This window comes from Phallusia mammillata, chromosome 4 (assembly GCF_965637545.1).
Source record: "Phallusia mammillata chromosome 4, kaPhaMamm4.hap1.1, whole genome shotgun sequence".
Taxonomy (NCBI): Eukaryota; Metazoa; Chordata; class Ascidiacea; order Phlebobranchia; family Ascidiidae; genus Phallusia; species Phallusia mammillata.
The window spans coordinates 27,545,375-27,573,349 of NC_137255.1; the positions used below are offsets into that span (position 1 = coordinate 27,545,375).

General features: G+C 35.7%; 2 protein-coding genes and 1 pseudogene across 3 annotated transcripts in view; all 3 read left to right on the plus strand.

The window, feature by feature from the left end:
• Positions 1-1,873: 1,873 nt before the first annotated feature.
• Positions 1,874-4,408, plus strand: LOC145222082 (uncharacterized). 2 transcript variants are annotated; one of them, XM_080088094.1, is made up of 5 exons: positions 1,874-2,090; positions 2,594-2,845; positions 3,379-3,490; positions 3,680-3,726; positions 3,940-4,408. In XM_080088094.1, the coding sequence occupies exons 1-5, from the start codon at positions 1,874-1,876 to the stop codon at positions 4,377-4,379; spliced, it is 1,068 nt and encodes a 355-aa protein (XP_079944220.1). In that variant the 3' UTR covers positions 4,380-4,408. The 2 variants fall into 2 exon arrangements, 1 of the variants encoding a protein (XP_079944220.1); XR_013859293.1 differs by lacking the exons at positions 1,874-2,090; positions 2,594-2,845; positions 3,940-4,408 and having other exon boundaries at positions 3,438-3,490; positions 3,677-3,723.
• Positions 4,409-10,679: 6,271 nt separating this feature from the next.
• Positions 10,680-27,975, plus strand: part of LOC145224560 (uncharacterized) — an 83,676-nt gene continuing 66,380 nt past the window's right edge. The window contains exon 1 of the mRNA XM_080091092.1: positions 10,680-10,704. The gene's annotated coding sequence lies outside the window, so the exon portion shown is untranslated. The remainder of the gene's footprint in view (positions 10,705-27,975) is intronic.
• Positions 15,180-16,195, plus strand: LOC145223724 (uncharacterized; annotated as a pseudogene).

Consider the following 27,975-nt stretch of genomic DNA (forward strand, 5'->3'; position numbering starts at 1 on the left):
TGCAGGAGGTTTGACAATCGGTATACATCGGCCATTTATCGAAAGTTTTACGGGCCTTTGACGTTCGTTTCCCGGCGTTCAGAATATAAGTTTCAATTCACTCAACAATTGTGGTTAGGGGGCTAACCTACTTTGAAACAGTTTTTGAATGCTATATTCATATTTGCTTTTCCTGTTTGCAATGAAACTGTTTTCCCATGTTCAACTTAACACTCGATGTTGCTATTGAGGTAACAAGCATTATTTAGCGAAAAAGTAACTCGCCCGCATTTATCATCAGTGTAAAATGTACAGAATATGCGTTGGAGTTTTGTGATGTCTTTGTTGTTGTTAAAAACATATTAAGAATAGTAACATTTACATTTCGTGAAACTTTAAGTATTGCTGTGGTATGTCTGTGAATTTTTGGGCCCGCAAATTAAAATCTGTGTTGCATGAGACAGGGAATTGTCAATTTGCAAAAGAACTGAATACAACCGACTCTAAATGAACGAAAAGCACAACAAAATTCAAATGCTTTATTACGCTTGTCCCTTTCCCATGTTTTTCGACATCCTCGTTTACCCAGTTAGAAGTTACAATAACTTCACAGTTTAAGGAGCGCTGATATAAGAGGCGTGATAAGTTTCTACTTACCGTTGTATTTGAAAGCATTGACCGTCGCTATACATAGCTTTATTTCAAAGTTCCCTGTTAAAATTAATTTCCCAAACCCAACACCCGAGATCACCAAGTACACAAACAAACGCCGGCAGTCAAAACTTTTTGTAACAGCAGCATGTTTAAGCTCATGCCCTTTGCCTGATGTTTGTTAGAAAGACGAATAAAATCTGGTAGTAATTAGGTTATAATTAACCAATTCATATTGCTTATCCCACAGTTCTTGCATGTATATTTATACAAATAGTAATTTTGAATTCGCTATCTTTCGAAGTAAAATCGCCCTCAACTCCCTTTTTTCACAACGGTTCCCTCAGTTGACAAAATGTGTCCCCTAGGGTCCATATCGCCCCTGTTGAAGAACCCTGGTGTATAGTTTTGTCCCTCCAACAAAATGTGACAACGAAAATTGAAAACAGAATGTAAATGAACCAGCACGAATTTGAAAGCTGTTAACTTGATTTCATTTTCGTTCCACGAACAATCAAATCCTTTCACATGATGATAAACAAAGTGTAATGAAGTCATATCTATAAAACTTCCGTGTAGTAGTTTATGGGCATCAGGAAAAGTGCCAGTTGGTCGATTGTTTTACTGCAGTCAAAGTGTTAGTCAGGTTACCCTTTAAACATAAAAACAAGAATGATTTTGTGGCAATTGTAACAATAGATTAAAAAAAATATAAAAAAAAATTAGGAGTTGATTGTCTATGTTGCTGTGCGTATGGTATTTCTGACAGAAAACTTAAAAAACCTTTGAAATGAAATTGGGAACAAGCATTGAAAGCAAAACAATGCAACAGCACGACCTTACACAATATACATAAAGCTGTAAACTTGATTTTATTTCGCGAGCAATTAATTGACTTTACGTGATGATAAAGAAAGTGATGTAACTTAAGCATAAATGGAACACATAATTTCACAGCAGCTAAGGTAATGTGATCTCTTTTGCAGTTTGCCAGTACGATTTCAAACTAACTATCAGTTCTCGCGATGACAACAACGGCATAGTGACGTCATCTGGATAGAACTTCCTTGTTGGAGTTTATGCATGGGAAGCCATTAAAGTTGTTTGTTTTCATTTCATGGCCAGAAAGTGAGGTTAATCTCAGACCACAAGTAGCAGTGTAGTTTACAAGACTGGACAATGCTTGGTAGTGATTTATTTACATGATAGTAAACTTGGACGGGTTAAGATTGTTTAAACAAATATGGCAATAGTAGTTTTGTTGTTTATGCTGTGTTTATCTGTTCCTGCTAACGGACGAACTTGGCATATCTTTAATGGATTTCAATATTCCATCGAAATGACTCCAGTCGATTCATATGCTGGAGCAGAAAGAAAATGTTCTGCATTGCAAGCCAATGTAGCTAACGTTAAAACTAGAAACATCTTCAACTTTTTAAAGTCATTTATAAACCTGACAGGTAGGCTCAATCGAAGCTAATTAAAGGCTTGACAACAAGCATAAAAGTGAGAAATTTAGTCTTTTACTCTCTGTTTGACTTCATATCAATCTCAAATTGTTTTTCGATATTGATCAATCCTTGCCTCAAATATTGTTGACGTTTGTGCCAGGATACGACAACTGCTGGTAAATAACACCACGTTGTAAGGAATCAGGTCCAGTTTAAACCCTTTCATGTCCAAGCACTTGAGACTTTGGTATTCTATGCCGGGAGTCCGCAAGCGAGCTTAAAAATCCAAGTTATTTTTGTGTTGTTTCCTTTTCTAAATTTAGAGAAGAATACTCAGTATCAACTGTAAAAATTTTACTGGATGGTGCATTTAAATATTGGAACATCACCGAAAACTCATTTCAGCAAAGTTTTTGTTGTACCTAACGTCCCTTGAAGCACATGCTTACTTTAACTTCTAGTTAATCCAGTTTTGTTTGCAGTTTGTATTGAAACCGACCGTTTGTTTTCAGACGAACCCTTTTCGCTTTACATCGGTGCCAGAAGAGACGAAAACACAAAAAAGTTTCGGTGGAATGATGGAGGCGATGTTTCTCTTACAACAACTATGTGGCAAAGTGGGCAACCAAACAACAAAAACGGAAACGATGATTGCGTTACAATGGGTTATAACAAAAATCGTGTACAATACATCACTTATCGATGGTATGGTGTACGATGTACATATCACAATGCGAGGTACATTTGTGAAAAAAGAATGTCAGGTAAGCATATCTCCATTGCGACGATCGTTTGTGAAATTGTGGTTGTGTGTTGAGTTGCTTGGTAAAATAACTTATAGTGACACAATTGCACTAAGCACTGGCAGTAAAACGAAATATGCAATTTAAAGTAGAATCAAAAATAAATCTTGTTTCTATTATGGCAAGTTAGTAGTTTGCAAATTACTGGTTCTAATAATGTCCGTTTTATAAACGAAGCAAAGGATTTCTAATATTTATTTAGTTTTGTATGTTACAGCTACAAGCACATTACCATCCTCTTCCCAATCATCTACAAAACCAACTACTTCATTCATATCAACAGCATCCAATGTAATAAGTACAACCAAAAGTTCCCCAGCTAACACCACTACACAAGGTTAGAAACTATAAGCTAATTTCAAAACATTTACACACACAAACTCTAAACAAACAAATATCAGCATTCAAAATGTTATGTTGTATTTTGTAAACGAGTGATAACTTCAAAATTGTTTCTTTCTTTTTACTTATTCTTAAAATTGTTGATTTTGCAGCTCCACCGAAACTTAACACAGCCATCATTGCTTCAGCAATAGGCGGATGCGTCATATTTGTCATAATCTGCATCATCGCCATATTCTTTGTTGCGTCACGCATCCAAAGAAGGTAATTGATCTTCACATTGTTATACTTAGGCAAACAAATAGGAAAACTTTGATCAACAACCTGCCCAAGTAAGATTATAAATAGAAAAAGCATTTTGTGATTATGACACCTTCTGACTTGCAATTAGTCACTTGTGTTGATGCTTTCACCCTTTTAAGGAAGTAAATTCGGCTTTTACTTTCGCAGGAGAAACAAACCGGTGAACGCAGCTGCAGTGATTGAATACAACGCAAGGGGTAGAAAACATACGACAGTTGTTTATAATAGTTGCTATAACTTGTTTCAACTATAATTTGTTGGTAGTTGAAAAACAATCCAACAACGGTAAACGTAATAACATTATATTACTATTCGAAATGGTTGTTTCTTTGTTCCATTATTATCAGTTTCAGAATAAAACTTTTCGATTTGCTGATGAAACAAAATTCATGCAACAAAATGTGTCACAGGCGACGAATTTGAACCCGAAGAAACGTACAACATTCCTCAAATCGAAGAAAACAGTTTGGCTAACCGTTTCACACAACCTTCCTTAGGTCATCAAAACGATGACGTCGGTCATTATGACGCATTCCAGAAACCACGCCACGAAAGCATCGCGGTTGGAGAAGTTGCACAGCCAGCAGTGGGAAGCAGCGATGTCTATGCTCAGGTCAGAAAGTCGAAACAATCAACAAAGGCTCACGACAATGGACAACAATTACATGATCGAAAATACGATCACAATCAATTTGATGAAGTCAGTTACGACACTTTGCAACTATCTCAACATGTGGAAGTCCGCGATCAATTTGCAAACGTCAGTAATCCAACTAATATCTATGATAACAGACACAGGGTTAATAACGAATCGGATTCAGCCTACGATGAATTACGACGTCACAAATAAACAAAACAACCTGGGAATCGACTAAAAACATTTTTGAAAGAATTGTTAAGGCCATTTGTATTTCTTATCTATTTTCGAAAGTTGCAAAGTTTTGGCACTATTTGCTTGTGTAAAAAATGTGATGATATGTTTTCTGTGTGGTGCCACATAGGATTGGCAGTTAGGTATTTGACATTGTAACAGTGAATTAGCACAACATCAACGACGTAGAATTGATTAAACAACAAAAGGCAATAACAAATTACAACTTTAATGAAAATGAAAAAAAAAATGATAAACACGAGACAAATAATCCAAACCATGAATTACGTATTACGCTATCAAAATCATAAACTTTATAAACACGAACCGTTGTGCGTACAACAACCATCTACTGATCAAAGTCTATATAAAACACAAGTTGTCCAACCTATTGTTACGCAATAAAGCCTATGGAGCCATTTTGTGTCCAAAATAATACAGCGGGTATGGAAAAATAACACATAAATTGTCTGATTTTTACAACATGGAGAGCTTAGACGCGAATTTGATTAGCCAAATTGAATGAAAATTTCGGGTTCTAACATTTCAACGCAATATTAAAAGCTAAATTGCTGTTTTTCATGTAAATTTGGCCGCTTAGTTTTCATGTGAACTTTAAATATTTGCGTTCAGCGAACATTATCACCACCAAATGTTACAACTCAAAAGCTTTATTCGATTTGGCCTACCAAATTTGCGTTAAAGCCCTTCAGTTTTTAAAAATCAGACAATTTATGTGTTTTTCCCTATACCTGCTGTATTAATTTGGACACAAAATGGCGTCCATGCGGCTCTATCGCGTAACAATGGGTTGGACTACTTGTGCTTTATATATACTTTGCTACTGATAAGGGAGTCAAGGAAACAGCACGTGGTGTAATTTGTAAACAATAGTGGTTTGACCTTCAACGTTCATAGTTTTGCAGTAATGTGGCTTTAAATTGAACTTTAAATGAGTGTAAACCAAGATTTTTCAGTTTGGTAGGAATACTGTTCCAAATTTTTGGACCACGGTAATGTAGAGACGTTTGGCCGAGGGTTGTTAGAAATCTAGGGATAAAGAGGTTTTCGCCATCAGCATGTCTCGTGAAGTTGGAATGAACCTGTGAAGTTTTAGTGAAAAACTCATCAAATGTTGAGGGGAGTTTATGGTGGTGGAACCTGTGCATAATTTGTGCTGTTTGAAGTTTGTTGATATCGGCTAGTTTTAAAGTTTTTAGTTTTCTATAAATAGGTGTAATGTGGCAGTTTCTTTTGTTGTAGGTTATGATTCGCAGGATATTATTTTGCAGCACTGTTAATTGGTGAAGTTCAGGTGCATTCCCACTCCCCCAGCAGCTGATGGCATATTGCAGTTTTGAGTATACAAGGCTATGATATAAAATTTTAAGTGTCTTTAAATCAACATATTTTCTTAACTTATACATCAGACCAGAATATTTAGCAAGTTGTGTTTGAAGTTGAGTTATGTGCTCGGACCAATTTAATTTGTCATCCATTATAACACCTAGATATTTCATTTTTGGTTGACGAGATATAGTGTTGTTGCCAAGATGAAGCGAGAAGCTATCACTTTTTGGATGTTTTGTCACAAGCATGTAGGATGTTTTGCTTATGTTTAGGGTCAGTTTGTTTGCTCTTAACCATTGACCTATTTTTTTAATTCTTCGTTTATTTTGATTTGCAGATTGTTTAAAAACAGAAGAGAACCAAGCGTAGAGCCTTGTGGAATTCCGCAGGTGACAGATTTAGCACTTGACCTAATCCCATTGATGCATGTGTATTGGTACCGGTTGGTTAAATATGACTCAAATAAATTTAAAGCTACACCACGGATGCCAAAAAAACGTTGCATTTTGGACAGTAAAATTTTGTGGTTTATAGTATCTAATGCTTTTGTTAAATCTAGTGAGATGCAGCATGATGTGAGTCCCTTATCAGCATTATGCAGAAGTTGGTCATGTATAGCATGGAGAGCTAGGATGGTGGAGTGATCTCTTCTAAATGCAAATTGTTGTTCATACAATAATTTATATTTTTCGAGGTATATATAAAGTCGGCTGTGCATTATATGCTCAAATATTTTGCTAAATGTGGATGGTCCTGATTTGTGAATTGGGATTAGTTCAGCAATTTTTAACATATCTGGATAGATCCCCTCTTGCACACAGTTGTTAAAGATGGTACTTAAAGGATAAGCAATGACTTCCTTTGACATTTTAATAAATTTGACTGAAATATCATTGTGGCGTGTAGCTTTTTTGGGGTCCAACGAGGCAATAATTGATAAGATTTCATGTGGAGTGGAGGGTGCTATGAACAGTGATTGAGGAATCCTTTTAAAATTAACAGTTTGTGGTGTATTTGCTGTTGGTATTTTATCCGCAAGCTTCTGGCCGATGTTGGAAAAAAAATCATTAAATGTTTCAGCAATTTCTTTGGGATCATGAGTTATTTTGTTTTTTTCAGTTTCAATACATGAAATGGGATTATGTTTTTGTCGTTTAATATTAATTAGGTCATTAATAATTTGCCATGTCTTACTAGAGTTGTTATTGGCCAGAAGTTGGTTGTAGTAGTTCTTTTTTGATTGAACTATAGCCTTGTTGAGGATGTTTCTGTATAACTTACAATGTGGGGCATTATCAAAGTTTTTATTGCGATACATTTTAGCAAACATTTTATGTTTTACTGCAATGGACTTACGAATTGCCTTGCTTATCCATGGTTTGTTATGAAGTTTTTTTTCTTTTCTTGTTTTTTTGCGATATGGCGCAAAGGTGTCTATTACGGAAGTGAATATTTCATAAAATTTATCAAAGTGGTTGTGTGGTGTAGAGAGTGTTTGATAATTATCACACAATGGCAAGAGTGCTCTTTCTAACTCATCCAAAAATGTTTGTTTATCAAAATTATGTGTATCTCTGACCCAGTGAGTTGTGTTTTTTGACCTCTCTTTGTTGGAGTTATGTGAAACAATAAATATTGGCAAATGATCAGTAATGTCTACATTTATTATCCCAGTGGTATGAAAGTTTTTAGTGTTGTTGGTGTATATGTGGTCAATGAGTGTAGCACTATGTTGGGTTATTCTGGTTGGTTTATTGATAAGGGATGTGGCGGAGTGACTTTGAATGTTGCAGCTGTAATTATGAATTGTGTGGATGGTGTTACTTTTCATCAAATCAATATTGAAGTCTCCTAATATATAGTAATTATGTTTTGTTTTGTTTAGAGCAGGGGTTCTTAAACTTTTTCGGCCGTGCCCCACTTGACACTATTTATTTATTCTCACGCCCCCCTAAAAAACATTAGCACTGATGATGCTTGTCTTGTTTTTTTGAAAACAACATACATCGTAGGTCCGCCTTAAACTACTGTCAAGTTAATTCCAATCGTTAGAAAAAGCCATTTCAACACTGATAAGTTGCAAAAAACGCGCGCACAGAGCCACGGTGCCAGTATTCTTGTAAACTACGCATATGTTGCCCAGAAAATGTTGATTCACTCAAAGCCAAGGCATCTCTAATGCGAAATTGCGAACGAATAAAAAATGTGCAGCCGACTATATAGTACAGGGGTCACCAAACTACGGCCCGCGATCCCATTTTTTAGGTTTGCCAAAACGTATTGATAACTTTGTTAATGTCAAAAATTAATCTACTCCTTACAAAAGTTTACTGTTACGACATGTAAAATTAATATTACCGACTTTTATAGGATTGCAACGCCCAGGATTGATCCAAAGCCAGTTTATTACGTCACAGACAAAACAAAAAGTGTTAATTGTGCGCAAACAATTGCCTTATTGTGTTACTTGTGACGTAATATAAACATTCCTTGTAAGATGAGGGGCGCCCCCCAGTTTAAGAACCCCTGGTTTAGAGTATCTAAAGCATCCAGCAGTTTGTCTTGAAAATCTTGGAAGTTTTGCCTAGGATGTCTGTAAATTACACCAATCGTAACTATGTTGTTGTTCATTATCAGGTCAATCCATATACTTTCACAGTCTTGTGCATTTAGCAAAACCTTTAGGTTTTGGCTGTGAAGGTATGTCTGCCTTATGTACATTCCTACACCACCACATTTTTGGGATGAATTGGAGTTGACAAAATCATAGCCTGGTAAGTTAATGTTGTGTGTAAAATGATCATCGGAAAGGGCTGTTTCAGTAATAGCTATTATGTCAGGGGATCTATCCAGATTGCATACCATTTCATAAAGATTATCAAAGTTTTTTTGGATGCTTCTAATATTCAAATGCATTAGGAAAAGGTCACTCCTAGTAATTGTTTTGTTACATTGTGCGAATTGTTGCATGTTATAGTAATCACAATTTATAATTTCTTGTAAACAATCAGCCATATCTTATTTTTATTTATCACTTACTGTCATAATTTACATAATTACATACTGGTCATAATGTGGTGTAATTCCTGTAGGTTTCCAATTCGATGTGTTGCTGCTTCATCATCCTTTCTCAAGAAAGTTTTTCCGTGCCTTGTCCATATGTATTTGAAGTTATTTTTCTTTTTAAACTCCAGGCATTGTGCAAATATGTTCCTGTTTGCAGCAGTCAGACTTTCATTTATAAAAAGTTTAGCTTCCACAGATTGTATGGTTTTGTTTTCCGACTGTAGCTTGCGTCTATTTTTGTAAATCTCCTCGGTAATCTTTCTGTTCATAAATTTTGCAATTATGGTGGGTCTTTTTTCCCAGCCTTAGGTAGTCGGTGAGATATGCTTATGTCTATTTTTTGTACATTAACTCCTATTTTTTTTGCAAACTGCAATCACAAGATCATCAGTGTTCTCATCTTTTGTATGTGCCAGTCCCTTAAACTCCAAGCATTCCCTTCGAGAGTACTGTTCCAAATCGTTTAATCCATTTTCTGTTTTTTGATTGCTTTCTGTTAATGCCTTTACTTCATTGTTTAGCTTTTCATTTTCTTGTCTGACAGTGTGTAGTGTTTTTTCGTTTTCTTCCAGCCTTTCTTTCATTTCCTCATACTTTTGTTCGAAAAATGTTTGGCTATCCTTTATTGTGTTAAGTTCTTTAAGTATTTCAGATAGTTTTCCATCACTTGTTTTTTGATATGACTTCAGTTCTTGTAATAAAATATCCAACTTTCTATTGGTGGTGCTTGTCTCCATTTTCTTGTCTTTAGTATTTCTTAGGTTGTATGTGAACATGAAGTTTTGGGAAAATTACCAAAATTTACCATTTAGCAATTCAGAATATTTAGATTATTTTCTAGTTCCTTATTCAAATAGAATATTTTCATACTTATCTTGTTGTTTTTCAAGGTTTTGTCTTTACTATTCGGCCAACTGCTTTCCCTTTCATATCTTGCTTAAATCTTTAACTTATCCCTCGCGACATCATGTGGTCAACCATGTGTTTGATCTAAATTGGTTGGTAGTAAGTAGTGATTTGAAATATGTCATGAGATGCGAAATCTGCGACCGTGGATACTTTTTTGTGGCTCTGCTCAATAACAAAACATGTGTATATGGAGCCAACACTGATAAAATCTATAAATACTGTAACTGCAAACTGTGTATGTAAAACAGATCTTGTTCCACCAAATTAAAATGGTTCAAATTTAAAGTTATTTTTGGCTTTAGACTTAAATGTACTACTTTAACCGCATTTAGTGTTTGCACAAACAGTTTAATCAAGTTAATCCCGGTTGTTCCTTTGGGCAAGCATTTCCGCATTAAACTTTGCTGCTAATTACTTCCCGAAGCAGTCACTTGACTGGGGCATTGTTAATCAGAGGGAGTGTTGTTACATATTAGGCCCCGCTTGCCGATTTCATGTAAACTGTAAAAGCTCCTTTTCGCACGTTTATTCAGAAAACTCTTGCGTATGGCAGCAGTTCGTAGCAGTGGGTTGATGTTTGTGGCGGTTAGTTGATATTTGAACCAGCTTAAAAGATTTTTAGTTCAGTGTTCTATTGAACCAAAGCAGTTTACAAGCGTTGGTTAAATCGGACCATTCGTAGCAAAGCCTTAGTTCAGTATTCACGGCTTTTGGTAGTATAATGATGCTTTGCAAACAAACATTTTGTAGGTTTGGTTTCTTTCTTTTTACATCTGTGCTACGACGATAAACGGTACTGAGCAGTTTCAGTGGAATGATGGAGGAAAATTGGAACCAAATTCTTCACTGTGGCTTGAAGGGAAACCTGACAATAAAAGTGGAAATGAGAATTGTGTGGAAATGGATGAAACTCGTTCTAGATTCATAGACATGCCGAGATTGACCCAATTTATTTGTCAACAGAATTCGGCTCCTGGAAGTAACAGTGGAAGTAACAAACAGTTCATCACATCCAAACCAATCATTGCAACCAACGCTACCAGAATATTGTCTACAGTGATCTCATTACACGGTAAGAAACAAAAAATAATATTTGTGTAATGAATTAATAAAAATACCTTAAATCACTTAAATAAAATATTTCTCTTTAAATTCAACTTTCGTTTTTGTTCAAAATCTGGAAAAAAACACGACAACCGTTGTGATTGTCATAACTACATGCAGTTGCGTAGCTAAAAGACTACAACATGGTACATCCACTGTCAGTTATATGATCTAACGTGGTTGCAAATTAAAGTGCCGATTGAAAACCAAATAATAAAGCAATGCTACAGAACTAAGTAGTAGCTTGCTTTGTTAAATTGCACGCAGTTCATACAATCCATATGGTAAACACAACAAACTAGTGTAACTTGGTATATTTGTTTTACATCCATTTTTTACCATAGTAGCTGCAGTAAATATGTTTTGACACAAGTGGGAGCTAAAGGGTAATAACGTAGACAGTTCTTTGGCGGCTAAAATATTTAAAAAATATTATTAACGATTTAACGTACTACTATATTGCTTTATCAATTGTCCACACACATTATGATGATTTGAAATCAAATTGCCACAGTTCTACCAATTTTATTAAATGAAATATATAGAAAAGCGAACCCAATATGTTGTTGGTGATTTTTATTTCGTGTTTTTTTTATTACTCATTTACAATATTTTGAAAACTTTATTGTTGATCTACAATATTTAGAATATTTATTAACTGTGTGTCTCGCCACATTACACAGATAGTTAGTTTCAGGTCCCTTGTCTGATCCCACCAACGTCCTACGCAAGTTGTATTCACCTACAATACACCATACTGTTTCTTGTGAGCTTTAGTCACCTAACGCTTTATAATACGATGTAGCTGCAGCGCAGTCAGGTTTTTTTTAAGGTTTGGTTTGGGTGACCGCTAAGTAGTTTTAAGAGATCGCAAGTGTTTCATTTAAATACCAAAAAATAGCCATATTTGCTTAAACGAATTATTTGGGAAACCGCTGGAGAAATTTGGGGGACCGTTTTGCGGCTATTGTATCATAAAAGTATTGAGTATGGAAGTGCTAATAGTTAATAAAGTAGCTAGCTTTGTCGAACAGCAAACTATTACAAATAAGGTATGTGTGTAGCTTTTTTGTGTGTTTGTGGAGAACGTTGCAGTAGTGATCAGTTTTGTACATTAGTCAGGTTATACTTTGAACACAGTGTTAGTTATAAGTTATTGTTTTTGTTGTGTTATTGGGTTTCGGCAGAACCGAAACTTAGCCGATTCGGTACATCACTAATAATAATCATTAACTTGTCGCCACGTGATGTCCAGAAGCAAAAGTGAAATGACGTCATCTCAATATAAATTCTTTGCTATAGTTCCAATGCATACACTATAAGGTAGTTAGTAAGATTAAATTTAGAACAGGTTTGTCAGGTTATTTTGTTTATCTGTTTCTGTTGTCGGGCGAACTTGGCATAACTTTAATGGATCTCAATATTCCATTGAAATGACTTCAGTCAATTCATATGCTGAAGCTGAGGGGAATTGTACCGTGCTGCAAGCCAATGCTAACGTCAAAACAACGGCAATCATTAGGTTTTTGAAGACACATATTAACTTGACAGATGATAATTTTGCAAGTATTTTGTATTGTCAATAGAATTGTGTCCTTTCAATTTGTTTTGTATTTTTACCTCAAACGCCTTATTTCGTTACTCTATGACACCGTATGCGTGATCTTAATAACAATTCAGGTGGTTTTTATGCATCAACACTACAAACCTAATTCCTTCTATGATTTTATCAAACAATTTAAAGATATATCAAGAAAAAAATTTCAAGCCTGGGAAATGCAATTACATGTAATATGATAATGCATTTAGAAATAGCATGTTACAAGAAAATAATTAACAAACATACAACAAATAACGAATTATGCGTTTTACTTTTTTAAGATTCTTCCTACTCTCTTTACATTAGTGCAAGGGGAATCGAAGGTACAAGAAACTTTCAATGGAATGATGGAAGTGATGCTGCAGTTCCTAAAAAGTTATGGGGCGATCGGCAGCCTAATAATCATGGTGGAATAGAATATTGCGTCACAATGTGGCTATATGCTTTGTTTCTTGTCTCATCTTACAAATTGTTTGACGTTGTATGTGCAGGGCACAATGCGATATACACTTGTAAGAAGAAAACTGGTGAGAAAACTAAAAGTAAAAACAAGTTTTAATCATGTTAAACCAGTGGTTCTTAGCCGGGGTTCGATCGAACCCCAGGGGTTCGGCAAAGCCGAATCAGGGGTTCGACGAAGGTCTTTTTGAAGTATAATACAAATACTTGTTTTCGTCAAACTTTGGGGTCTATAGTCGCTAAAAAATGGCATTTCTATTTGCCAAATATCAAAACGCTGGAAGGTTGCACTAAGGCAGGGGTGCACACCCAACGGCCGTATGCCGCCGCAGAGTCGAGTTGGTGCGGCCATGAACATGTTGACTAAAATATATGTACAGGCGGGGGTGACGTAAATAAAACTCTTTTGCTAAATATTTTAATTTTTAAACTGCTCTAACAGTTTTTGTGGTATTAAAAAGAGTATTACCAGCCTAATAACCATATGCGTCAGACTTTTGTACGCCTATTGTGTGCAAACAATGCGAACAAAACCGGTACCACAAGCATCACAATATAGATTATGACATCATAAACACTTAAGACCGATCTCCACGTTGTGCAGCTCAATCTGTGTACCAAGCTAGAATTAATCTGGGCTTATTGGGCTCTATTAAATGATATATATATATATATGATATAAACCAAGTATTTTTAAACAAAAGAGCAGGTAAATGGCCGCCGTTGGTGAAACAAAAATCTGCGATGCGGCCGTCCTAGCAAAAAGGTTATGCACCCCTGAACCGTTGTTTTCTTTTCTTTTTTGACGTAACAAAGAGCACTGTGCGCGTTGTTCTTAAGCAGAAAAACAACGAAATTTTTGTTGGCAGCAAAAACTTATTACTTCATGTTTTTCATGTTTGTGTACAGATGTTAAAAATACAATGCTTCATTTTGGTAAAAACTAAAAATTGCCGGAATTAAAGCAATCTGGAAACAAGATGCTTGTACTATTATGTCAGGATTTAACAAAAGGACAAACAATAACTGTTGCCACTACGTTTGAACAAAAGCTAATTACGACCCAGCAAACAAAATGGTTTGAAAACCTAGGATGTAACTTTGGGGTTCGACCAAAGGCTGAAGAATGTCGTAGGGGTTCCGGCGTTATAAAAAGGTTAAGAACCACTGTGTTAAACTGTTGCTTTTGTAAGAACTATTATCTAGAGCAGGGGCGGGCAACTTCTCCAGTCGGCGAGCCTGATGTAGGAAAATGAAGTACTTGGCGGGCCGGATTCCTGAATCGATACATTAATTATCCAGTGATTTAAAACGGATTTTTGACCAACTAAACCAAATACATTCAAGAACATCACAAATACAATACAGTCCAAACAATCTAACTAATATAACATAAAATTAGTCACCACAGCAAATTTAATGCATACACCACAGACTTAGATACTGCTGAAACACTAACCAGGGAAACAAAGAAAACCGTGAAAGCAGGCCACACGCATGGTTGGCAATTATGTCGTGATGGACGTACGGTGCAATGGTAATAACGGCGGGAAAGTGTTTTTGTCATTGGGGAGCGTTATTGTCTGTTACAACCACAATTTGACGCAGTAAGCAAGTAGTGTGGGATTGCGGCAGACTGTGGCCGCGGGCCACATTATCATGTAAGAACCCATAAACGTTAGTTTTTTGGTAACTGGTAACCGTAACTAAAAAGTAAACGTAACCGCCTCCTAAAGGCCCTCTAGTGCTAAGTGTAGCCACGCTGTAACCCTTTGTCGCGCCTTTTGTGTTTTTTTTTTTACTTTTTTGTGCACCCTAGCGCCACCCCTCCGCTTTCACGCTCTCCGAGTTAGAGCTCCAGCGGCGGTGTTCCGCTAGGGCGCCTTACTTTTTTTGTTTAGGGAAAGCCCCACTGACCACCCTTGGCTTGTGCCTCGGTTGCTCCCTGGGACTTCCCCTTTCTTTACCAATCAGCACAATTGTATTCGTGCTTGATTGGTTTTTGCTGCTTTAAGCCTCTGCCCCCCCTAAGAGTTTGTTTTCTTGTCGGGGACTTTGCCTTAGTTACAGTCTTTTTCCGTTTTCGGGAAAAACTCTATTTTGCGATTTTAAAATTTTCACGCTTCACTGATCTCCACATTCTCACAGTAAACCGGGGGGTTTCCCCTTTCTGAAAACGAACCACATAAAATCATATTCGTCGGCTCCTCTTAATAAACCCAAACTAATCTCCGAGTCATCGATCTTCGCCTTTATTTATACAAATAACAGAATAAACACACACCCACGAAATGCCGCTCAACGATTACATGGATGAATACAGATCTTTGCATATACAAGTTGTAAGTCAAGAATGGACAGATTTTGATGATTTTATGGAACTATTTGAACCCAAACGCCCATTAGACAAGTACAAGGAAGCTTTAATCGGAGTCAGAGTAATCAACAACAAAACCTCGATTTTCAAGATCACTTTTGCAGAAAACCACACAAACGATGTTGCAAACTACATAAGATGTTGCGAGGTAAATGCCGTTGGGCAGACCAAGAAAAATCTCTTATTCTCCAAAGTTTCGTTCCGCCTAAATCACTTACAAGACTAACACTCTACCCAGTTCCAATGGAGTTTAAAAAAAAGCACTTTGAAAACGCTGCACATACTCTAGATTGGGGAGATTACCACAAACATACGTTCCTTACTTACCGGAGATATCCAAACATTTTTAACGGTTATGTTCATTTGTTTCTGGAAGACGCCCAACTGGAAAACATAGCTATACAGATCAAAATGTACGGTCACGACATTCAAATTGCAAAGCCTGGCGAATCTTTTGGTCCTTCGTGTAAAACTTGCCAACAACGAGGACACTGGGCTTCCCAGTGTCCCCGCCGCTTCACTTGCCGTCTATGCTACGAAAGTGGCCACACTCAGAAAAACTGCCCTCTAAACTCACCAATCAATTCTTCCACTTCCACATCTGGATCTGGCTCTTCTTCATCATCAACTTCATCCGACTCAGAGAGCCAGTACAAGAAAGATTTTCCAAAATTAAAATCAGGGCCAAAAAAATCTACACCTAAAAACAAAATGGACCCCAAAACATCCCTAGAAGATCTCACCGGCGTGCTGAAAGTAATCGAAAAACAGGAACAGAAAAAGGACAAACTCAATCAAAACATAACAATTGACCCGCGCACAGATCTTACTCTTGAACCATTAGAACCCCCAGGAGCTCCCGATGCACGAGCAAAATCTTCCGATGCAATGGGAAAGGAACCCGATGTAATGAAAAAGAACCTGAAATAGTACCGGAGTCTGGAAACTTGGACAAACATCCCCTAGATGATTCTCAATCCTTAATAATACTTGAGGACGCTTCGCCAGAACAGATGCAATTGGACCCCAAAGAAATTCTTTTTCCGTCTACTTCCACAGTGTCAGATTACGGAACTCCAAAAACACCTACCACAACACAGGAAGCCTCATCTTCAAAACCCACAACAACAGCTGAAAACAAAACACAAGAGACCGTAGAACGAATCACCAAAAACAACCCCTCAACCCTCAATCTTTTCTTCATCTTCCGATACCTCTTCTTCAGAAGATGAAACTAACGAAGAAAAAACACCTTCACCCAAGGAGGAAAAAACTCTCCTCAATCTATTTAAAATCGGTCAACGAAGTGCACAAGATTCTTCGGAACCACACACTCCAACAAAAGAGGAACGCATGTCTGCAAAAAGGAAAAACTCAAGCTCAGGAAAAAGGAAGACAAAGAAGAAGAAACAGAAACAGAGATACTCGGGTACACCCCACCCAAAAGCACATAAATGTATACGCTAACTTCTTTAAATGTTAATGGCCTTGAGCCGAATCTAAATAACATATCAAACTTTTTACATTCCGATGACTCGGAGATTTTACTAATACAAGAAGTACATTTAATAGACAAAACTATATCTACAACCTGGGCACAGCAAAACAATTTCGAATTTTTCTTTAATTCAATTTGGAAAAATGAAAATTCGGATATACCCAAAAACAAATTCGATGGAACCATTATACTTGTTAAAAATAGTCTAACACAAAACCTTGAAATTAAACATGAAATTATGGTCGACCAAAGAGATCAGAAAATCAGCTTTACCCTAAATAAACAAAATTACGAAATTATAAACCTCTACCTACCCTCAGGTTCCCACCAAAAAAACGAACGCATCGCGATTCTCAAAAACATTACGGAAAACTTAGATAGAAAAACGTGTACAATAATTGGCGGAGATTTTAACTTTGTAGAAAACTCAATCGATACTATTAACCCAAACTATAGAGCGAACACTGACGCAAAAAAATGGATCAACTTATGTAGACAATACGGCCTAATCGACTGCTTTCGATTTAAATTCCCACAAAAGAAATTATTTACTCGCATTACTTCCCGCACCTCAACGCGTATCGACCGTTTTTACGTTAATACCGAAATCCTTCATAAATTAACTTCTGCAACGCATAAAAATTATCCGTATTCTGACCACAACTTCGCCCCCAAAATTAGTTTAAATCTAAGCAAAGAAAAACGCTGGGCGAAGCCTCTTTGGAAACTAAACCTTACGCTTTTAGAAAACCCAGACTACACCAACGTTATAAATAATTTAATCACCAACTTCGAAGACGAAAAGGAACTTTTCCCAGAGCTTTTCGAATGGTGGGAAAACTTAAAAAATAAAATTAGAAAATCACCCATATCCTATGCAATCAACTTAAAGAAACTTGAAAAACTTCAAGCAGACAAATTACAAAAACAATTCGAAACAATAATGGCCCAATTAGATACAAATGACCCGGACAGAAATATCGAGCTATTCGAATTGCAGAAACAAATTAAATCTAATAACGAAAAAAACCTGCAAGGAGCAAAAATTCGCGCGCGCATTAAGGATTATTGTAACGAGGAAAAATCTGACAAATCTTTTTTTTACAACTGAAGCAACTAAACAAGAAAAAAACTAGTATTAGATCTTTAAAAATAAATGGCCAAATTACCAACGACGCAGATGAAATTCTACGAGACGTTCACCATTTCTATTGTAATTTATGGCAAACTGTAAATAATACCAACATTTCGGCACAAACCTACTTTCTATCTAAAATACCAAAATTCCCCACCCAACCCATAGATTCTCCTATAACATTAAAAGAAATAGAAATCTCGCTAAAATTAATGAACAAAAACTCCTCACCAGGCAATGACGGGCTTCCCGTGGAATTTTACCTACATTTCTGGAAAAAATTAAAACATAACTTCATCGAATTAGTCCATAATATTTATTTAGCCCGACAACTCCCACCATCTCTAAAAACGCTGTAGTAAAACTCATACCAAAGAAACAGGACAAAACTCTTCTCAAAAACTGGCGCCCAATTTCATTACTCAACGCCGATTATAAAAAAAAAAAAAAAAAAACCGTAGCCCGACGCATGCAAAACGAACTAAATGACAAACTCTCTGTTGAACAAAAATGCGGATTAGATAATCGTTTCATACAGCACATTATAATATCAAATCAGCAATTGAAATAAGCAAAGAAAAACAAATCCCCCTCGCTCTAATAATGATAGACATCGAAAAAGCCTTTGACACTATCGACCCTGATTTCATGCATAAGGTTTTCGACTCACTTAACATAAATCAATATACCAGGACATGGGTAAAAATTATCTATAATAATATTAATAGCGTAATAAATGTAAACGGCATTCTAACTGACAAAATTCAAATAAACAGAGGAGTCCGACAGGGGTGTGGATTATCCATGCTCCTCTACGTGGCCGTCGCAGATGAGTTAATTCGATTGACAAATTGTAACCCAGCTATAAATGGAATAAAGTTCAGCAAAACAGAAACCAAAGTATAGCAATATGCTGACGACACTACGTTTTTAATATCCAATAAACAATCCGTCGCAGAAATCTTTAAATTAATGGACACATACCAAAAAGCAACTGGGCAAAAAATAAACCAAAGCAAAACGGAAATTATCGGCATATCACCTCAATTGCGGAACGAGTTAAATTTCCTATACCCAGACTATACTAAAACTTCCGCCAAAATCTTAGGAATACACTGTAAAACAAACTCTTTTGATACTCAAGAAAACTGGAAACCAATTATTCGCCAAACAAACCACATCATATCTACTTTTTCGGCTCGCAAACTATCTCTCATCGGACGAATAACAATCATCAATAAACTAATTTATCCTAAAAATTTTTTCACCGCGCGAGTAGTAAACCCTCACCCAAATCACATCAAAGAAATCAGGAAAGCCACGTTTAAATTTTTTTGGCATCCGAAACCAATCGAACAACTAAATAGGAACAAATTAATCGCACAACGTAACAAAGGGAGGTTAAAATTTCCCGATCTTGATACGAAATTACAATCGCTTCGTTTGGAAAAATTACGTGACCTTATAAATCATCCAAATATAAATGAACTCTGGCGAATATGGGGATTCTACAACCTTGGCACTAAAATAAGACAAATCAATCCGGAACTTTACAATAACTCACGACCAAATGCCTGGCAACCGAATAGAGAATGGCAGAAAATATATGGACTTTATTTAAAACTAATTGAGCAAAACAATGAATTTAATTGGAAAAAAGCCAAATTACGACATTTTTATTATGAGTTAATTAAAACAATAGAACTAGAAACTACCCCCGACATCCCGGACTACAATTGGACTCGTGCGAATTTTAATCAAAAGAGCATTAAACAATACTTTAATAATGACGAGCGCCAACATGCCTACTTAACTATTCAAAACGCGTATAAATGGGGAGATTTTTACCGCAAGAAAAATCTCCTTGTTTTACGCAACAAAACACAACGCCTCACCCGATGCAAATTTTGCAAAAATAAAAATGATAACATAAAACATCTGATCTTGCCCAACAACCAAATTAATCTCTAATTTTTTGAACGAAACCCTTGATAAAAACCTTAAATTAAAGTTCGAACCCAGTCTAAATTTAAACATTTATAATTTTTATGACCAAGATGACTCGTTGCTGCAAATAAAGACAACCGCAATTTGGCGCACTAGTGTAATAAAACAAAAGCAAAAATTGGACTTTCTTAACTCGTACATACAAAACCCAAACTCTTTTGCGCGAAAACTTGCAGGAAAAATATATGCAACCCTTATTAATCAGTTAAATATATTCAGAAATCATTCTGGCGCTGACCACTTTGAAATCACTTTTGGAATCGATCCTAAAATTCTAAAAACACAAACGGCAATATAGAGGTTTAAACGGAATATTATATTGCGTATGTAAACATTTACCGCAATTTTGTCATACACTCACCGCCATTTCGTTATACATCTACCGCCATTTTGTTTTTGTGCCTATGATCACGCGCTTGCCGTTAAACTTTACAAATATTCTGTACGCGCGCCTGCCTGCCCGCATAATACGCTAACTATGATATTGTAAGTAGCTATTATAATGTACTGTTTGTAAGAGATACGACTAATGAAACGTACTCATGTATTATTCCATTTAATTACGTTAATAACCATTTTTTTGTTGCTGAGATAAGCGTATTTTTTTAACCTCAACAGCCTTTTTTGTTTTCTCTAAACTATTTTGCTTTTTTAATTCTTTTTTATGGAGACGACATGATAATTTGTTTTATCGGTCGGTCGTCACATGTTGAGGCGGGGAGGGGCCTCTACATTTAGTAGAAAAAAAAAAAAAAAAAAAACCAACCAAATGTTTTGCGCCAACCAGAATAAAACTTATTTACTGAGTTTGCAGCTCCAGCGAATGCTACGACACTTTACAACTATCTCAACATGTGAAAGTCCTTACGACGTTACAAAATAACCCAAACAAACTGAAATTTGATTTCAAACTGTTGAATATTTAAATCTCATTTTTTGTGACCATCTGCAATTATGAAGTTAATTACGAAAGCATTTTACAATTTTTTTAACCGTTTTGTACACGAACATATTTTACAAAAATAAGCGTTTTTGCGGGTTTCCATTCAAGAAAGCCATTGCCACCAATACAGAACAAGTTTGTCTGCGTATAGGCGACCGAACGTTTTAGATTTAGACAACGTTCGTCTTTGGTCCAAAGTGGATATCTACGTTTCATTATTTGCTTTCTTCAATTTTTTTACACAATAAACCTAATTATTATAAAACCTGTGTTGGCCAGTTTGACAAATCAGTTCAAAAATGAACAGTTGCGTTGTATGTTTATTTACACTTTGTAATCAGCAGCATTGCCAAATAAAGTAAGCGTTAGCATGTGTTGTATGTGTAAAGGCAAATGTAAATACAAGTTACATGGATAGAAATTATTTAGCAAAAGTGTCAAATTAATTTTTGGAAGGTATCGTGTTATTCAGATTTGTACATGAAAGGCTTTTTGAACATAAAATATAACACGTAGTGAATGTAACCTTGGGTGTTCCTGGTCCAACAATTGCCCTTCATTACACCAGAGTTCAGGCTAATGTTATAAACTGAGCAGTGATTAGAATATTCAAATTCTATTGAAATTTCACGTCATGAAGTTATTGTATCAATGTCTTTTTTTGGTTTGTATTTTCAAGAATATTCGTTCCGAGAGGCTAATTTCGTGCCCATAAGATACTTCTTCTTTGTTCTATAAGTTCTTGATTGATCCGTTAATGGTGTACAAAGTCGGAAGCATCAAAGTGAAATGTAGAAACGTTTAGCAATAGTCACAGTATACTTATTGCTAAAGAGTTTAGTGATTAAGCTGAATTCTGTTATATTTTTTCCATAACTTATTTCATTTTCTTATCAGCCTAAACATTTTGCAAAAGACAATATCTCCAAATCTTTAAGTTATTAGCTTGATGTGTTTGTAACTACCACTTACAATCCAGACTTTTTCTTTTTACTTATTTTATAGACTTGATTGTCATAGGTATTGAAAAAATAATGAGATAAAAACAAATATATCCATATAAGCCAGCTCTTTTCTGAGCCTAAGGTTTCATAAAAGACTGTCTTTGAAGGAAGTTGTTATTGCTTAAAATTTAACAAACATGGTGTTAATTTGGTTGTTTATGTTGTGTTTGTCTGTTCCTTCTGAAGGACGAATTTGGCACAACTTCGATGGATTTCAATATTCCGTAGAAATGACTCCAGTCTCTTCATATGCTGAAGCGGAGATGGGATGTTCTGCGTTGCAAGCTAATGTAGCTAACGTTAAAACTATAGAAATCTTTGAGTTTTTAAAGAAATTCATAAACCTGACAGGTAACAAATAGACAGTTGCTGCAATGCATAATGTATCAATAAGATTTGCTCTTACAGCAGTTTTATTTCTTTTGTAAACATCCTAGGTTACCCATACGATGTCGCTTTATATCAGTGCTTTTCAACCGGGTGTATCGTACACCCCAGGGTGTACCATAATTTTTAAAGGGTGTACTACTTTGATGGGGTGTACTGGGGTGTACCAGGAACAATATTATAATACCAGTACACCTATTATCAGGTATTACAATATGCACGTTTATGTTTTAGGCCAGAATGACTGGAGTGTACTATACATGATACAACTGTATCTCAAGTGTATGTGGATTGTGAAATACTATATTCTATTTGTGACGTCATATTTCAAATTTCCTTTGCTTGTTAGTCTTGTTTTTTTGCTTTAAAAAGTTTATGACAAGTTACAGTTTTTTGGGGTGTAAAATTTTTGAGTAAACGTTGAAAGGGTGTACCATTTTAAAAAAGGTTAACAAGCACTTCTTTACATAAACTTTGTGTCAAGATATACCATTGTCGTGATGAAGGCGTCAAGTATGGGACGTTAAAACGTCAGTTGTTTATTTTTGAAAAAATGCTGGTAGAGCAATACTTATCTGACAGATCTTATATTCATCCACATTACTCTTTTCTTAACCTGTACGAAATATTACATTTTGAACTGATTTAATGCAACATATATTTTCTGTACGCGGTATAAGTGATGTTTTGGCGCAAAATGACGTAATACAGCTGTGACGATATTAACCTGACCCTATTGATCACAAAAGTAGCAATACTAGTTTTATTTTTGACTTACGTTTGGTTGAAATTAGACATAATTAGATATTGTTTGCAAGCAAGTAACTTTGTGCTGTTTGCACACTAACAAAAACTGTAATTTGAACTGTTACTGTCTGCTTTAGATGAGCCATTCTCGCTTTACATCGGTGCTAAAAGTGTCGGAAACACACATAAGTTTCGGTGGAATGATGGAAACAATGTTTCTCTTACAACATCCATGTGGTTTCCTGGACAACCAGACAACATTAGAAGTGATAATTGCGTCACCATGGGTATTTTTTACAAACGACATGTTGATCGGAAATTATATAGATGGCATGACGTACCATGTGCACATCACGATGCGAGAAACATTTGCGAGAAAAAATCGAAAAGTGAGCATGGATTGGTTATGGCAATTGGTGTAATCAGTGGTAAATAGAATCAAACTAAAACGTATCACAAAAGTCTATTATGATAAGAATGTCTCATATGTTTGTTGTTTGTATAAGTAACAAGTTTGTATAGTTTGCAAACTGCTGGTTGTATTAGAAAAAAGAAGTAAAATCTGACATAAATCTGCTTTGTCTGTTGCAGCCACAACTATATCACCATCTTTCAAACCACCAACAACTAGTGTGCAACCATCCACCAACCCAGCTACTACAACCAAATCAACACCATCCATATCACCCACAAAAGTCATATTACCATCCACCAAATTACCAACAAGTCTACAACCATCTATCAAACCTACTACTTCAAACATATTAACACCATCCACTGTAATAATTGCTACTAAAAGCTTGTTTACAGACAATACTACACAAGGTGAGAAGAAAATACTGTAAATTTTTGTTTAAAAGCAAAATGGATCAAAGAATCACGTTGCTACATTGAAATCTTTAGACGAGAACACAGGAAACAAAATATCAGCTTTTTTAGTTGTATTTACAAGCGAATGTGGCTTAATAAGAATGTTTCTTTGTGATTGTGCAGATCCACTGAAACTCAACACAATAAAAGTTGCTTCCACAATTGGCGGATGCGTCATATTCGTCATAATTTGCATCGTCATTGTCTTTGTTACGTCACGCAAGAAACGAAGGTAACAACAGAACGTTTGAGTACAATAATGAATCGTGCTGTCATTCATCTTTTTTAAAAAATACTGTAAACATACTGTACGAGACATTATTAAATGACTATGGTAGATCATTTCGCTTTTTATTTTTCGCAGGGGAAACAAACTGGTGAACGAAGCGGTAGTAATTGAATACAAGACAATGGGTAGTGAAACATATGCTGGTTGTTTATAATAGTTACAGTAACTTAGTTGCCTGACAAAAACAAGTAACTTAGTGTGTCTACACTGTCTTGAAGTAGTTTTTATTGACACAGGAATATCATGAAATAAAATGTATTTTGTTAAACAGCTGGAGAGTTCGAACCCGAAGGAACGTACAACATTTCTCAAATTGAAGAAAACAGTTTCGCCAACCATTCAACACAATCACCATCACGTCATCAAAGCGATGACGCAATCCAAGGGCCACGTCACGTAGTTGGACAGGCAGCAACAGGAAGCAGCGATGTCTACGCTCGGGTCAGAAGGTTGAAACAATCAACAAAAATTCACCACAATGGACGACACACGATCTAATGAATCAGTTTACCCTGCACTAAATTACGACGAGAGAAATAAGCCAAATCAAGAATTGATTGCAACTAATCATCATTTTTTTGCCTGCTGGGTCCATCTGTGGAACAACTTATATCTGTTATTCAAAACATTGTAAAGTCGTCTCATTTTCTGCCAAATGTTTACTAAATCTAACTATATTTTTGCTGTACTTCGTAAATCCATATTTTTATGGTTTGAGTCTTGAGTTTAATGCCTCGGTTTTCCCACATCTTCCGGGATTCAAATCTGGTTCTCTAGCATGTTGTGAATGTTGAAGTACAAGCATAGATTCGAGTGTTTGGCAAACATGCAACCAGAGATTCCTGGAAGTACTTCTCAGTTTCAGGAAAGAATAGCGACTGAGATATAAACACGCAAAAAAATTCTTTCAAAACGTTCAGCTTAATTAAATCAGGGTGCCTAATTCTAATGCAATTTGAACGTAATATTACAAAATAGAATAGAAGGCAGAAATAAATGACCATTTTATCAAAAATTATGAGAAGAAACACTATAAATGAAAATAAATACAAACACCAGTGGTTTTTGTGTACGCTCATGTATTTTTCTGGATATTAATTACTATTTTTAGTGATAATAGGAATATTCAAATTTTATTTAAATTTTGCGTCATGATCCGAAAATACGTATTTGTCCAAGTAGTTTTTCAAACAATTACAATCATATTCAAAGAGATATTCTTGAACTAAGGCTATTTTGAACCACGTTCTATTAAAACATTTCGAGACATAAACAATCAGTTTCAGTGAGTCAGATCCGGCCAAGATTAATAGAAAGGTTTAGTAAATGCTGTGTTCCCTGAAAGTGTTTCTATACTTTGTAATTTCTCTAAAAGGCATGGTGTATACAGTGATATAATAGACATTAATTTCAGTTTCAGCTTACATAGCAACTATGGCTTTGTCGGTATTTTTGTTTGCGTTGTATTTATCTGTTTCTGCTGAAGGACGCGATTATCATAACATCAATGGATTTCAAAATTTCATCGAAATGACTCCAGTCAATTCATATGCTGAAGCAGAGCTGTCATGTTCTGCACTGCAAGCTAATGTAGCTAACATCAAAACCAAGAAACTTTACAACTTTTTGAGAAGATTTTTTTTACCGAGCAAGTAAGATTAGTGTTTGTTTTACCTCGTAATAATATCTGTAAACATTGCTGCGATATATATTCATTGTTTGAAATGCCATAGCATAAATTCTGGTTTATCTGTGTTCGTTTTTGATAGATTGATGGTGTCTTTGAAAAAGTAGGTAATTTATCGTATTGAAGAATAAAGTATTGATAGACCAGAAAATTTACTTACTTTTATTGAAATTAAAACTACACGGGTTTTTCTTTGTTTAAGGAAAAGCCTACACGTTTTACATCGGTGCAAAAAGAATCGGAAACACAAGCAAGTTTCGGTGGAATGATGGAAGCGATGTTGATGTTCCATCGAACATGTGGAGTAAAGGACAACCGAATAACTTTACTGGAAAAGATAATTGCGTAATAATATTCTACACACCAAGTGCACAAACACAAAAGAGCAGATGGTATGACGTACCACGTACTACGTCAAATGGATACATTTGCCAGAAAGTTTTTCCAGGTCAGATACATTCGTTTGTTTTTGTAGTGTAAATTGTCAAATGGCTTATATCACATCAAGACCAACAGCAAGTTGCAAATTACCACAAAACTATAGATTGTTTTATGATTTAAGAAAATTGTTTGTCCCATTGCTCCCTTACATTTTCATGTGGTAAAGGCAACCAGCATTTTCTTTCCAGAAACCACCATAGGAACTGATACTACAATATTACCATCCAGCACACCAACTGCAACAATTATGTTACAAAACATCAAACCAACCGCTACCAACATTCTACGGTTTTCCAAACCAACTACTACCAGAATATTTCAATCTACCGAACCAACTACAAACATCACATTTTTATTTACGGAACCAACTATTAACACATCATTACCATTAATCAAACCAAGCCCATCTCATGCGACATATGCCACCATAATAGCAACAACCATCACATCAACACCATCGACAATATTACCAACAACCATCGGACCAACGGCATCGACAATATTGTCGATAACCATTCAAGACAATGCAACCACTTTACCATCCCCTAAACCAAACACAAGCAGCACATTTTTCTCCACCAAACCAATGACTATATTTATCGTATCATCCGAATCAACCTCAAACACCACATTATCATCCACAAAACCATTCACAAACACCAAACCACCAACAACCAAAGCTATCCTAATCTTACCACCATCTTTCGTGACCAAAACCACCGTAAGAAACCACACAAGACAACGTAAACAGCTGTTTGCTATGTATTTATTTCTGTTTGTTTGTTTGACAGTTCAAATGAATGGTGAAAAGCCAATCATCATTTTGTGCGGTGGCTTTGTCATCATAGTATATGCAACGTCTTTGCAATTTTGATAATACTGAAGTGTAAAAAAGGTAAGCAATGTGTTTGTTAATGAAAACATGATGCCTTCTTCAGCATTAAGTTCAAAATTTTGGTATTAAACCGCTATTGCCAACAATTGTTTTCTTGCAGAAATGAAATATCGGTTGGAATTGACAACGAAAGTGTTTACGTCGATATGAGTAAGTATTTCTATCTTAATTCAAAAACAATTTTTTTTTATTCAACCAAAAATATTTTATTCAGACTTTTTTTATGTTGCCAATTTTCTTTCCCGCAGCTGGAAATCGTCAAATCGTAGAAACACGCAGCAACTTACCGAACTCCGACAATACTTCCTTTAAAATTGTCATGTCACAGCAACAAAACGCCGATGACGTCAACGTACATGACGTCACTCACGAGCCAGTTTATGAACATATTTACGACATTTAGCAAAGTCTGTCAGATTTACACAAAATCTCATTGCATAAAAGTTGATATCCTGTACACCTCGTGTTTGTAGTTGACTGGCAATGCTTTTTTATAGCACTTACATATTGTCAATAGTGTCTTACTTTCTCAGTGGTTCGTTTTCTTGGTACTCATTTTTGTCGTGTTTGTTTCAGCGCTTTTCTTCATGTCGATTTACAGTAACTGGTGATGTCATTTATATTCCTTCACCCAAAATTAACTGATTCCGTTTTTGTTTTATCGTCCATTGATTTACTTTATGGTCTCATAGTGATTCTGTACAACGACTGCATGCAGATGCATCTCACAATAAAAGTGTGCATTGGAAACTTAAAACGATTCGTGTTGAATTAGCTTAAACCGGGTTTAAAAATACGTTGTACTAT